The following is a 15,283-nucleotide window of genomic DNA, read 5'->3' on the forward strand; positions in this document are numbered from 1 at the left end:
GGCACAGACCAGGTACACTCAATGTGGTGGCGGATTACCTCTCTAGGTTGCCGCACATCGCCAACCTCCGGGGGGAAGGGGATGATGTGACGGAGTGACCCGTCTCAAGGCAGAGTCCGCTGAGTATGGCACCGCCACCATTAGATCGCCACCATTAGTTCGATTTGGCACCCGGGGCGGCGTATCTTTCTGACGACCGAGTAGAGGAATAAAAGGGGTGAGGAGCAAGTTGTGAGCCGCATCGGGGGTGGCTAGATTTTGGTTCCCACTTACTTGTTAAGGGCGTCGGTCAGGGAGACGTGCGGGGGATCGCCAATCGTGCAGGGTGACGCAAGCCGATGGTATGGGGGTGTGGGGTTTAAATAATGAGTTCACGTGTGTCTGGACCGTCATGAGAATGGCCTCATTACGTGGGCCGTTAATGTGTATATGAAGTCGGGTAGACTTCTGGGAAATAGTTGAGAGCCTGTATCAATGTATATGTTTTGTGAGTGTATAATGAAAAAGAAATTCTGGGGGAGGGAGACGGGGATTAAAGTTAGAATAAAGAATTGGTGGTGACGCCAAGGGGGAGGGGTTACGGGATATAAGAGACGGCGAGCCGGATATGAAGGGGTGTGTGTTGTAACATACAGGCTGTGTAGCGCGGATCTCAGTTTTATGTCTTTGCAACCATCTTTTTATGCACTGGGGAGGCCGTTTCAAATAAAGTATCCACACTAATACCTTACCGACTACGCCTGTGTTTGTCCGGGAGAGGTCTGGAAGGGGACCCCGTGACATAGATGCTTGTGATTTCTTAAAGTGTTATATGTTGAATTGAACTGTGATCTGTTCATATAGTTCAATTCACATGGGGGGTGCTGGAAAAGCTTGAAAAGGAACCTTGAAAGTGCTTAAAAAGTGCTTGAATTTGACCCTGAAAAAGGCATATGAACCCTGATGCAGGTATAACAGAATAGCTTTAATGTTTTGTTTTTTAAAACTTGAGTATGAACTTGTACAAAATGTAGAAAAATATTTATAAAAACAGTTTTATTGATTATGAAATACACTATTGGATTCACATCAGTATCGGCAGATTTCCAAATTTATAATATCGGTATTGGACATAAAAAAGTGGCATCGTGCCATCTCTAGTAAAAACTGAACCGACTTCGTGGTACAGAAAATTCAGGTTTAACTGTGAAGTTACTTGGATAAGTCAAAACTCTACTTAATGGTTCAGTTTGGTTCTGTTACCATGGTAACTGAATCAGACTTTAAGTTTACTTTCTTTATAAAACAGTAAACCCAATTTCCGTCAGTTCAGGGTGAACAAACTCGGAGCCTCTTAGCTTCCTGTAACAGGGTCCTGGGATTGTACCAGGCGTGATATTTTATTTTTTAATCATTGTTATTTTAAATGTCATCACACCCCTAATTCCAGGAAATAAAATCTATTTCTCCGATACATCCTTGTTAAATACAGAATTGAGTTTAGAATTCCTTTAACATGTAAAGTCCAGGATAATCAGTCCATCATATAGACCAGTAAGAGGAGCTGAAGTACAGATGTGAAGATGTTCAAGAGATTATGACGTCACTCTGTTTTGTGTTTTGTTTTGTTTTTGTTTGTTTGTTTGTTTGTTGTTGTTGTTTTGTCCTATCCCATTTGGTTCTTTAGCCGTCAGAATTGTTGTCTGAAGGCTAACAAGAATACCCAATGGATTTACTTAACCAAGTGGATCATTGCGGCCTTGCCGTATTGGTCCATTTGATCGACCTTTGTTGTTATTATTATTATTTTATTTTCAGTTGTTACGGACGGGACAGACATGACTGGGGGATAGGAAAGGGAGAAAGAAAGATGAAGGAAAAGAAAAACAAAGGGAAGAGGGACAGTGAGAAAGAGCACTTAAAAAGAGAGAGAAAAAAAAATCTCCTGGATCACCTGTTGAGAGAAAAAGAAGAGAAAACAAGCAAAAAACACAGAGCAACATACTAAACACAACACCATCGCGTTAATCTAGATAAGTGTAAACAGCAGTAAATACTAAATATTGAATGTTGTTGTGCAGCACGCAGGACCGACAGCGCACAATGTGCTTTGAGGTAGCAGCCAAGAAAGGTGTAGTTTATGTCTCTGAACACCCGTGTGCACCCCTGTGTGGATCAGCATGCTTGTATTCAAAAGGTTTCCCCATGTAATGGTCTGCTATAGGGTGTAGAGAGCCATAGCCCGTCCTCCAGGGCATGAAGCAGGCATGAAGGAGATCTTGGCCCCAGTCATCCAGAGACCCCAGAATACGAGAGCCCAAGGAGGACCACCGGAAGGGCATCTGTGCCACCCTCCTGGCAAGAGCTGAGGAGAGCCCCAGACGAGGGGTCACCCAGTAGCCACGGAGCAGAAGCCAGAGGGGGCTGCACTGGTGTGCCCGCCGGCTCTGCCGGCAGCCAGCTGTGCCAGAGTGAACCGAGTCGCAGGCCCAGAGGCCGGAGGGCCCAAGGGCCCCCTATGGCACCGGAAGAGGCCTGACCGAGCAACAGGCGCCAGGCCCCACAAAGTAGCCACCGGGAGTGAGCTGGTACATACGTGAGAGCCCAGCCCCGGACACCAAGAACCACCAACGCACCGACCCCTGAGGGTATCAGTTACCTGCAGGGAGTGTGGTGAGGGGAGATAGGCCTCCATACTTTGGAGGGCCTGGGAGTTCCCAGAGAGGTGGAGTCTAAGACCCGACCTGACATATAGACACAGACAAACAGGCACACACAGACACAAAAATGCATTCCCACTCTCATGCACACATGTACAAATACTTAGCACTCACCCAATGTAGGGATAGACATAAATGGACATGTACACACAATCACACTCCCCAAACATACTCTATACCTTGGGTCCAGGTACCCTCGCCCCCAGAGGGGGAAACGGCACCTAGACGCAGGAGATGTTACCCTTTCCCCCGGGGTGGAGGCAAGCAGACCACCCCAGGCTCCGCAGCAGCAGGGAGGCCCCGCATCCCAGATCCCAATCAGACGGCCAACACCACCTTTTTCTCCCTCCCTCGTTCACCGACACATCACGGGTATGACAGTCCATTCTCCCTGCAGCACGGACTACACTGCCCATGAGGCTACATTCTTTAGGGCGATGCCTGTAACACTCTGCCTATTGCCTTCATATTAAATAGTTTTTTGAATTATAATTTTTCATTTTGCAGACTGCAAGTAGAGGTGACATGGGCCGCAAGATTGAGACACAGGCATTAGAGCCTCTTAATGCGTGTTTTGTTTGGGTTTCCCCCATCGTGGAATTCCCAAAAATAGAGAGGGGACAGCCTAATATATGAAACAGAAAAAGACTGCTGTGTAATCCATTTATTTCAACAAAGTAACTGTGTTCTGAATACCACATTTTAAACTGTTACTCATATTTTGTTTAAATACGTAACGCCGGTATATGTATTCCGTTATTCCCCAACACTGCAGACTAACTCAGTGTGGACTCTCAGAGACTCACTGTGAAGTTGTGGCCTCAGCTCTGAAGTCCAACCCCTCCCATCTGACAGAGCTGGACATGAGTGAGAACAAGCTGCAGGATTCAGCAGTGAAGCGTCTGTGTGCTGGACTGAAGAGTCCAAACTGTCGACTGGAGACTCTGAGGTGAGTTCACTGACTGCAGCTGTTGTTGTTTTTCTATATTTCAGATCTTTGATTGATGTTTGAACCTTTCTTTAGTTCCTAAATGTTCAGGATGTGTCTGAAGACAAATGTGAAGAAGTTTGAGTGCTTTCAGAAATGTTGTGTCTTTCCAAACGACTGAGCAACAGTTTTTCCTTTTGGCTGCAAATAGAAGTGATAGACTTGACAAGGGTTCATTTAAAGACTTACAGAAGTGGAGTGGTGACGGGGAGATATTTGACAGGACAGCTTTTCAGCCTCCATCAGTCAGTGAAGATGAAGTCAGTACTGATGAGGCTGTAGAGAATAGAATTCAACTTTATTGTCATTGCACTAGAGCTGGGCGATAGAACGATAACGATATGTATCGCGATATAACTTTTACTCGATAGAGAAATCAAGCTATCGCGATAGACCTCGCCGCTCTTGTCCTCTTAATAAAAAAAAAAAAAAGGTCAGCCAATCCAAATCAAGTAGCGCAGAGCCGAACCAATCACAGCTGCAGCGTCACGTCGCGTTACGTACAGCACAAGTGCCAAGCCGCACGTGTGTTTGTTTGGGAAGCAGCCAGCGGGTAATGGAGCCAGCGCATAATGGAGGAAATGAGTGTGCCGACTAGAAAAATCAACCGAGCGTGACCGAAGAGAAAACAGATGATGGTTCCAATGCCGGAGAGATTGTCGAACGGAAGAGCCATAGAAGCTCCGTAGTGTGAAGGTATTTCGGCTATTTCAAGTCTGACAAAAAACAGAGTAGCGCGCACTGTAAATTGTGCCGAAAGCAAGTCTGGAAATACAATAAACTGGTGCATGCGTCACACTGTGCGCCACGTTATTGTTTCGGTGAAATGAATTTCTACAATACTGTTACTGTTAATTGTACTCTCTGCAGTGTTTAAATGCTTACATATACACACAGTTACTGTCCCTCCACACATACGACTCGGTTCTGCTTCTATGCCCCAGCTTTGTTTACTTTTTCCCACCGAGGCTTCTAGACTTCTGATTGGCCAACATTTCTGCACGGTTAGGAATCTAGCGCCACCTGCTGCTTTGGCATGTTCATAGCAGCGTTTTCCTTCATTTCTGCCTTTATGTGTGGACGGGATTATTTTTTAAAACGAAAACGGAAAATCTCCGTTTTCAAAAATACCCGTGTACGTGTGGACGTAGCCTCAGTCTCTGACTGGAAGCGCTAATTCGTCATTCGGCTTTTGTCAGACTAAAGTAACTGTTAAAACTGTTTGAAAAGCTCAGCTATACAACAAGGAGAGATTGAGAATTTCCTTTTAGTTCTCAGTTTATTTGATATTGACAAAAGTTAGTCAGTTTTGTCTGTTCTTCTGTAAAACAAACTAAGATTTATTTTTAGAATTAATATTTTGTTTCTAAGTGGAATTGACAATTTAGTCTGTTTTGTTTGTTCTATTTTGAAACTTAAACGCTTTAGCGGCTGCCTTTTGTGTAGTTTGCAATATTTGCCTTTATTTATCTGAAAAAGTCTCATGTTCCTTAAGTACATCTACCCTGTTGAACTTATTATGGGAAATAAATATTTAAATAAAAACAAGCTGCTGATTATTTCACATTTTACTTGTGAGCAACGGCACATTTAAATCGTACAAATATAGTTATTTGGCTTATATCGTGATAGATATCGTTATCGCCTGAAATGAAAAAAACATATCGTGATATGAAAAAATCTCATATCGCCCAGCTCTACATTGCACATGTCACAAGTACAAGGCAACAAGATACAGTTATATATATATATATATATATATATATATATATATATATATATATATATATATATATATATATATATATATCTATCTATTTTTTTTTTTTTATTTTTTTTATTAGGGGTGCAACGATATTCGTATCGATATTGAACCGTTCGATACAGTGCTTTCGGTTCGGTACGCATATGTATCGAACAATACAAAATTTGTAATTTATTTTATCAACTTTCCTTCTGACGATGCTGTCTGTGTTGAGCGCTCAGTGAATCTGCGTTCGACTACTCCGCCTAGGCTGCACTGTCGAGCGCAGATCCACTGAGCGCTCAACACAGACAGCATAGTCAGAAGGAAGAGAGCAGGGCAAGCTAGCGAGACAGAAGTTAAGCTCTCCTTGCAACATGGACCTCCCCCACCCTCATTCAGATCTGGTGTTTGGAATTATTTTGGTTTTCATGTGACGTATGACCCTGAAGGTAAGCGAGTCATGGACTAAAGTAAAACAGTATGTTGGATGTGCCATGCAATGCTCAATTACATGGGTGGGAACTAGTGTGTTAGCGCAGTTAGCTCGTTAACGTGTTGGCCGTCTAGCCCCATGCACGGGGCGATCGGCGGTAGCTCGTTAACGGAGATTTGCCGTGTTGTGGCGTTAAGGTCATTTCAACGAGATTAACCTGAAAGCACTAGTGGGAACACAACGAATATGACTGCACATTTACGCCGACATCATCCTAGTGCAAAGACAAGTGGAAGCAGACAAAAACAAGCAAGCATGCTACTAACTTTAGCCGAGTCATTTAGACAGCTGTTTAATATGCTGCTGAGAATATAGCCCAGAAGATAGTATAGTATAGCTTTTATTTTGGAAAGAGACATTTCTCTGTAATAAACTCTCTTTTCCAAAGATGAGTGATTCCTCAATCAGATACAGGGCTCGCAATATTGCTAGCCCGACGTCCCCGGGCTAGCGATTTTTTCAGTCGGGCTACCAAAATCTCTCTTCCCTGCCCGTCGGGCTATTGTAGGAAGGAAAAATATATGTCAATGCTTTTGCATTCTTTCAGAAATGTAGCTGGGTAATTATGTCATTGGCATCGGTGAGCCACTGTCAATATGTGACATATTGAAATCGCGTTTGAATTTGCGCTTGTTTTTTTGCTTTCACTTTGCAATCGTGCGAACTGTGTATAGAGAGCGACAGCACTGATCTGTGAGTGATGATAATTTGCGCACCAATTCCTCTGACATCGTCTTATTAATCGTTAGCTTACTATGCAAACATGACAAGTGAAATCTCCCGCAGCTTAAACATGTGAGAGGTTGATCGCGCAGAGAATCGCTGAGCTTATGTGAGTGTGTGTGTAAAAGCAGCAGGATATATATTTTAGTTCTGCTGAGCCAAATAAGACAGGTCAGGGTGAAGAAGTGACAGCCAAAGAAAAGCTTACCACAAAACGTAAAAGTTATGACAAATCAGACTATAAGGCAAAAAGAAAGTGCAGCTTTATGGTTTCATGGACAAAAGAATTTCTGTGGCTGCAATATGACGAGCTAAATAACCAGGGCTGCACATAAGTGGTCCGCAGGTGCGCATTCGCTGTCAAAATAAAAAACACACACAAGGGTTAGGGTTAAATTTAAAAACTGTACTTTTGAGTTAAAATATATATTTATAATTTTAATAAATGACAAATTAAAAAGGCATGAACATTTTTTTTGTATCGAAAAAATATCGAACCGTGACACCAAAGTATCGAACCGTGAATTTTGTGTATCGTTGCACCCCTAATATATATATATATATATATATCTATCATGGCGGCGGGGGGCGTGGCCCGCCTCCTGTGACGTCACGCTCCAAAGCCCTATACCAGTCTGTGTTTTTAATCTGTCCTGGAGCACTGCGTCTGTCCCCTCTGGCCACACTTTAATTGTCCTCACAGCAGGTTTCACACGTTGGATGAGTGGTGAATAGAGATTGACAGACCACGTGACTTTCGCGCATTGCTTTGTGGGTACCCGTGGCAACAAAATCAAAACACTGCATCAAGCGCTAGTATTTCCAGCACCAGTAATCATTAATTCTGCAGTTTTAATCGCTACTTGTATTTTATTTGCCCCAAAAACAGTTATGTACAAAACGACGGAGAACACGGCAGGTTCGTACAAAGACAGACTTGACGAAAAGGCAAAAAAAAGTACGAGGAAAAAAATCAAAGGAGTGAAAGGGTTAGACCTATACGAGCATACAGAGTGGAGTAAGGACGTTAGCGTGCTGCCCAACTTTCATCACGCACATATTTATTATCATATGGTCCTAAGTGTGAGTACATACACTCACAAAATGTTTAGTAACTTCAGATCCCTGCAACAAGCCCAGGTCCAGTTTACTGGTGATTTGGACTATTCCATTTCACAGCTGTTGTTAATTTTTTTTCCTTTATCTCCTGTACAGGCCAACGCGTCTATTTGTTGTTTCAGGTTGTAGTATTACACAACATTTTCAGATCTAATAGAAATAAAATAAGTGTTTCGTAATTCATTCAATTTATTGTCTTTATTTATAACTGGCATTATTGTTTCATTCTATTATAGAATCTTACAAGAAAGAGGAAAAATTCTATTCCATTATGCTTTATTAGCTGCTTCGGTGAAAAACAAATCAACAATGCAAAAAACCCAAAAAAAACATTGCAAAATAACTGGAAAACAGTTATTCATCACTTGATTGCTTCAATACAACACTTGGGCACATATATGTGGGACTTTTCGTGGCTGTTTTCATCTCGCACTCTCTCTTAACCAATCAAATCCCGCTGTGGTAGCAGCTATAAACTCTGTCTGACCCAGGTTGATAGAGGGTGCCCAGTCTGGATCGCATTCCAGCATTTTGTAGGCTGGTTTTCCTACAAAACACAACAAACATTAGCCCGCAAAGCCACAGTGAACAAAGCAGCATAGCGCAACGAATTCAATTCGATTCAATATAAGACTTATTTGTAACCTACATCAACAATTATGTTATGATAAATTACGTAACAACTACAACAGGATGTGAATGAGGCAGCGCAGAGCAGCCTAACACAGGCACAAACATAACAACAAAGCAGGCTCTGTGAGAGGATTTCAAACAGAAGCTGGAGAAGAGAAAGGACTCTGTTGGAATGACTACAGAAAGCAGGCAGCTGAGACCAGTCCAAGTGTTTCCATGGAGCCCAGTCTAACATTCATTTATACACTAACGTACAGAAGTGAATGAATCCATAGTTTCAAATGTAGAAATAGTACTCAGTTCATTTACAGAGTTTAATACAGTTCATGAGGAAATGTTCAAAACAGCAGCTGAGAAGAAATCTGCTTCACAAAGTTGGATCCAATTCCAATAGTTTGTGATGCAATTGAATGGAGCATGAGCAGTTCACTGCCTAACTCTAATGAAAATGTTTATTGACGTGTGAATTCATTCTTCAACACTCGATTCTGCCTGAACAACGTGAAAACTTTTCTTATTTTTGTGTAACACAATTCAATGCACTGAAGCATCGAATTGTTCCATTATCCAACAATGAAAACAGGAAACAGAGACAGCTGGCCTTCAAAGTAAAAGCTGCTCCTTTTGAAACATGTTGGTGGTAAAATGTAAGAAGAGCTGAAGCACATAAATGATCTACGTGCCAAAATATTAAACACAGTTGATATATTTGTGTGAGTGTTGCACAGCTGATGGCCGATGGCTGCTCCTACTGGAGTGTTGTGAGTGTTGAGATTCAAATGTAGATATAATAATGTACATATAGCACAGTTTCCTGTTCCAGATCAGCTGATCAGAGTTGGGCCAATCTGCTCTGAGCATGCTCAGTCTGAGTTATGGAGCCGCATACTACGAATCACCATGGCAACGAGTAATTATAGAGCAGAGGCTCCGTGTGAATCCAGAGGAGCAGAAATATGAATAATGACAGTAGATGTTTGTGTGAAAGTGCTGGAAGCAAATGAGTGTGTGATGTTCTTTCAGTGTTGCACTTTGTAGACGCTCCCTGAGCACTGGTCTCACAGCCAGCTGCACATAGAGACCAGTGTTGTTAGTCCAGGTCAGAAGATGACTTGTTGGAATGAAAATGAGCTTGTAGTTTGTCTGCTTTAATAATGTGACTGGAAAAAGGTGTTGGACTTCAAATATGTCCATTTCTTTCACACTTCACCTTTAAAAGTGAAGCCATGTGGTTCCTGGAAGGAAAAACACGACTTTTTCAAGTCGTTGTCCTGTTTTTATGAGAAATGTACGACTTTAATGTGAAACATTCAGAGTTTTTCCTCTTGTTGTGTTTGTTTGAAGCTGCTTCCTGTTGGCTTCAGCTGTTTGGAGTTTCCATTTTCTAAACTTCTACATTCTGAACCTTCTTCACCTCTCAACAGATGATGAAACACTGAATGATTTCAAGCTCACAATTTGTCTAATAAACTTACATCTTTCATTCTTTATACAGATTGGTGAGCTGTGGTTTGTCAAAGATCAGCTGTGATTATCTGGCAGCAGCGCTGTGGTCCAACCCCTCCCATCTGAGAGAGCTGGACCTGCGTAACAACAACAAGCTGCAGGATCCAGGAGTGAAGCATCTGTGTGGTTTCCTGAAGAGTCCAGGATGTAAACTTGAAACTCTGAGGTCAGTCAGCATGTTTTAGTTGTGCTGAGATGAATATGATGTGAAAGTTGTGCTGACACTAAACTGCAGACATCAGGCTGATATTATACTGATCCACACTGAGGATCTTAATGGTAAAGTCTGTTTTCTTCTTCTCTGGTTTAGTCCATTGACTGTAGCAGAACAATGTTCACATTTCAAACAGTGATACTCAACGTATGGCCCGCGGCCCACACGCGGCCTGCCCACCTTTCCTAATTCAGAGAGAGGGGACCCTGATTAACTGTGCAGCTTCTTCCTCACAGTTCTAAGTATCAGACACAACAATGAATAATCCACAGCTGACTGTCTTTAGCAGGTCAAAGGTCACAGCACACAGCAGACAGTCAGAAATATTCTAACTCTGATCATTTATCAGTTGTGACACTGTGAGACTTGATCAGAGGTGTGATCATCACAGCAGAGGCCTTTGTGTCAAAGTCACTGAGGATCAAACAGAAACACATGAAGCAGATTTTCCTCTTCTGGCTTTTTATAGCAGATAACCTTCAAAATATTCTGCAGTCGATCAAAAACTGAAGCAAACCATGAATCAACATGTGAACATGACCTGATGCTGCTGAAGTGAAGCAAAGTTACAGAGGTTTGATTACAGACACAGCTGAGAGTTTGTAATCTGTCATCATTTTAAAAAGTTTCCATGGAACAGCAGAAATGAGGCTTTCCTGTCAGAGGCTAATAAACAATGAATGATGCAGAAACAGATGTTTGAAGCTGTTCTTGGAGTACACACAGAGAGAGAGAGAGAGAGTGAGAGAGAGAGAGAGAGAGAGAGAGAGAGAGCGAGCTGTGCAGGCAGGAACAGCCAAAGTCAGAGAGAATTCATGAGCATGTTTATCAAACATGAAGCAGAGTTTGGATCTTCTTCTGCTGCTGGTTCACTCAGTTTTGGTTGGAGACAGATGAAACCTGCAGCTTCAGGATCTGTGAGCTGTCCACTTTCAGCCCCGATGGCGTGTCCGTGTACGTGCCGTCGAGTGAACGATCCACGCTCTGTGTTTCCATCTTTGTGTGTTTAGCTGCTCTCATTTACTGTTTTAGCTGTTTGCTGCTTGTTGAAATAGTTTGTGAGCTTTAACCTGAGATTCTGGCAAAATACATTTATATTAAACATCGATTCAGGATTGAATGAATCAACATCGTTTTATTCAAATTAAAACCATTTAAATGGGAACATTAATTTTTTACACCCGCCTCTAATGCTGGGTAATGTCAGCCGGTCCATGTGCAACTGGCTGTGAGGCTCAGGGAGCGTCTACAAAGTGCAACACTGAAAGAACATCATCCATAAATATTGAGTAATAACTGGACTCTCATACAGCCAGACTCAAATGCCTTTAAACATCAGCTTATCCTGCTGATCCAAGTCCAACACTGAGTTTGTAAAAACATGTTTGTCAATCATTTTGTTTGGTTTCTGAAGAAAATGATTCAATAACTTGCTGCTAATACACAACATTTCATCATATTTCCTCATAACCCTCTTTTGTCTGACCATTTGATCCCATTTGAATTTGCAATAAAGGATCCACAGAGTTTGGTGACAATAATGACAGTAGATGTTTGTGAAGCTCTGAACAGATGATGAAACACTGAATGATTTCAAGCTCACACTTTGTCTAATAAACTTACACCTTTCATTCTTTATACAGATTGAAGGACTGTGGTTTGTCAGATATTGGCCTTGATTATCTGGCAGCAGCGCTGAAGTCCAACCCCTCGTATCTCACAGAGGTGGACCTGAGTGGAACCTACAGCAACCTGCAGGGTTCAGGAGTGAAGCATCTGTGTGGTTTCCTGGAGAATCCACGATGTCGATTTGAAACTCTGAGGTCAGTCAGCATGTTTTAGTTGTGCTGAGATGAATATGATGTGAAAGTTGTGCTGACACTGAACTGCAGACATCAGGCTGATATTATACTGATCCACACTGAGGATCTTCATGGTAAAGTCTGTTTTCTTCTTCTCTGGTTTAGTCCATTGACTGTAGCAGAACAATGTACACATTTCAAACAGTGATACTCAACGTATGGCCCACGGCCCACATGCGGCCTGCCCACCTTTCCTAATTCAGAGAGAGGGGACCCTGATTAACTGTGTAGCTTCTTCCTCACAGTTCTAAGTATCAGACACAACAATGAATAATCCACAGCTGACTCTCTTTAGCAGGTCAAAGGTCACGGCACACAGCAATCTGTGAAACAGTTTGGAACCGGAATTCTTGCACATTTACAAACTGACACTGCTGCATGGCATGCTGGGTAATGCTAGCTGCTCAGGTATGGGCGTGCTAACGGCTGTGAGGCTCCCAGGCTGCAGAACACCGAAGAAGAGAAAAGAGAGGTGGAGGATGAAGAAAAGAGGCAGAGATGAAGCAGAAGTTTAGCTCCAGAGAGGAGCTGTGTCTGTGTGGGCGGGGCTCAGGCAGCTCCGCCCACACAGTGAAGCAGGTGAAGAGTAATAAATGAAGACAGCGGACAGGATTTGATAAGCTGATGTACAAACATGTTGAATGATGGTGGCAGCTACAGAAACAGGTCCATACAGACATGAAGCGTGTCTCCTTTGCATCATCCACATTTGATACTGAGAGTTTCCAGAAGAGCAAACATCAAACACGCCTCCAAACATGTGACGAGTCAGACTGACATCATTTCTACAGAGAACAGTGTGAGCTCTCAGCAGGTCACTTCAATAAGAAGGACAAACAGTGCAGCAGGAATGACTAAACCCACTAACAGTCTGATATCCCCGTGTTCCTGTTGCATCATCATTAATGCTGCTCCACCACCATCACTGCAGCTGACCAATCAGCCTTTGTCACGTCATGTGATGCTCTGTGACTCAGACTGGAGAAATGCTAAATGGCTAACCTGAAGCTAACCTGAGAAACAGTCAAAGTACTGATGATTCCTACAAAGTGTGTGTGTTCAGTATGAGATGAGTGTGAATGAAATCATGGAGGAGCGGGCCGTGGCTGCTCTCACACACATTTGCTGCAGGGGCGGATCTACTGAAATGTTCTTAGGGGGGCAAAATCAAAGCCATTATTGTTGACACATATGCAGCTGTTACATCCTGTAATATGCATTAAATATGGTTCAAATACATTAAATGCATATATATACATGTTTCATATAAATATAGTCTACAACTGTGTTTTATTCAGCCCACATAATGAAACTGTTCAGTCAGATAAAGACAGAAGGCGTTTTCCACGTCCCTCTGCTCAATGTTAAAGTGCTGATGATGTTCAAGCTCAGACAGCAGGAGGGATTTCTAAGCATCCTTCACTGATCCACAACAAAGGTCCAGAGTTTGATCCCTCCTAGTAGGACAGGAAACATACTGATAAGAGTTTCAAAGTGTCTTTGTAAGCAGACATGATTGACATGAGCCAGTCTGAGTTTGGTTCCTGCAGTTTGTGCTTCATAAACAGAGCTGAAGCAGAGGCAACGTGTGCCTGCAGGTGAATGTACACTGCTGTTATAAGAGCTGTGGAAACTCGGGTCAAAAGGACGTAACCATACTGCTGACAGTTCCAGGACAGTCACAGAAGTTACAGAATCATTTGTGAACATAAAGACAGAAAGCTCATCCAAATCCTGGGATTAAAAGTCTGTCCTGGTGGTGTCCAGTCAAACACGTCTCTGTGAAAGCTTCAATCCAACAGGCTCCAAAATCCTTCTGCTCATTTCCTCGCCGGGTTCTTGATGCTCCTGTACCATCTCTCTGTCATCCTCCTCGCTCCCTCTTTGCACTCACAGTCTTTGTGCATCATTAACACTCACATGTGGAAAACCAAAGTTTTACTGGGCAGAAGATGATCATCAGTGACTCTGTCTTTAAAATACTCTTGTTAGAAATGTACAATTTTAATGTGAAACATTCAGAGTTTTTTCTCTTGTTGTGTTTGTTTGAAGCTGCTTCCTGTTGGCTTCAGCTGTTTGGAGTTTCCATTTTCTAAACTTCTACATTCTGAACCTTCTTCAGCTCTCAACAGATGATGAAACACTGAATGATTTCAAGCACTTTGTCTAATAAACTTACATCGTTCATTCTTTATACAGATTGGTGAGCTGTGATTTGTCAGAGATCAGCTGTGATTATCTGGCAGCAGTGCTGAAGCTCAACCCTTCGTATCCCAGAGAGGTGGACCTGAGCTCCAACAAGCTGCAGGATTCAGGAGTGAAGCAGCTGTGTGTTCTTCTGGGGAAACCACAACATCGAATTGAAACTCTGAGGTCAGTCTCCACGTTTTAGTTGTGCTGACACTGTCGATCTGTGGAACTAAAACCTTTATACAGGAAGTCTGGTTCAGCTCTTTGTAGACCTTCTAATCTCTGATCCTCTGAGTCTTACTCAGTAGATGCAGAGTCCAGGTGTCTTCCCTGCTTGTCCTGATACAAACAAACCTGAGTAACCTTGCAGGTCAGATCTCATCAGTCACACCTGTTATGGCAGCTCTCCTCTAGATTGTAGTTCTTGTTAACCTGGGATGGTTTTAGAAGCTTGGACCACAGACTCCAAGGGAAGATATTACTGGGAACCTATTAGACCCATTAAACACTAACATAGATGAATACTCAGATTTAAACCTTTATTGTTTCACAAAGGGTTAAAAAGGGAACGTCCACAGTTTAGACTGCAGCAGATTTTATTAAAGCAGTTTGACAGGAGCAAAGCAAAAAATACAAAGAATAAGTGTTTAAAATATTAATACATATAACATAATAATAAAAGTGTGCTGGTCTTTCTCGGGTGGAGCAGAGACAGAGTGAAGTCTTCCAGGCTTTAGTGCAGACTTCCCTGACAGAGGCTGGACTCCATGGTCTGCACAGGAGGCTTCTACACTGTGTGGAGGTGACTCCTGGACTTGAAGACAGGCTGCAGGTACATGTGTGATGAAGAGGACCTACAACAGTGTGATGGAGCTGCAGGTCTTAAGGAAGTCCTGCTGTCCTGTCCCACCCTCATCTGTACTTCCTCTGTCTTCTCTGGACTTGTCCTCCTGTTTCAGAAACAGCACTGCTTCATGCCGAGGGTGGACGGGAGCGTTGGCTCTGATTCTTTTACCGTCCACCACAAGGAGACACTGATGCTGACCTCCTGATTCATCTGCATGTGTTCTGCTTCACACTGCTCACCTCCACCAAAGACTTCACAAACG

The 15,283-nt window shown here is 42.7% G+C and overlaps 1 protein-coding gene across 4 annotated transcripts in view; it reads left to right on the forward strand.

Moving 5' to 3' along the window:
- The window catches only part of LOC146658513 (protein NLRC3-like), a 34,986-nt gene extending 19,703 nt beyond the window's left edge, over nt 1–15,283 (forward strand). The window contains exons 8-12 of one of the 4 annotated variants that reach the window (XM_085422162.1): nt 3,475–3,648; nt 9,898–10,074; nt 11,766–11,945; nt 14,184–14,357; nt 14,884–15,283. In XM_085422162.1, coding sequence (XP_085278288.1) covers nt 3,475–3,648; nt 9,898–10,074; nt 11,766–11,945; nt 14,184–14,357; nt 14,884–14,911 — 733 coding nt within the window. In that variant the 3' untranslated portion in view covers nt 14,912–15,283. Of the gene's footprint in view, nt 1–2,203; nt 3,043–3,474; nt 3,649–9,897; nt 10,094–11,765; nt 11,946–14,183; nt 14,358–14,883 lie in introns of those variants that run through there. The other 3 variants (XR_014913721.1, XM_085422163.1, XM_085422165.1) reach the window with 3 other exon arrangements.

The sequence above is a fragment of the Rhamphochromis longiceps genome, linkage group LG11 (genome assembly GCF_057381845.1).
Source record: "Rhamphochromis longiceps isolate RC_006_pf linkage group LG11, R_longiceps_female_GT1.1, whole genome shotgun sequence".
In the NCBI taxonomy this organism is placed as follows: domain Eukaryota; kingdom Metazoa; phylum Chordata; class Actinopteri; order Cichliformes; family Cichlidae; genus Rhamphochromis; species Rhamphochromis longiceps.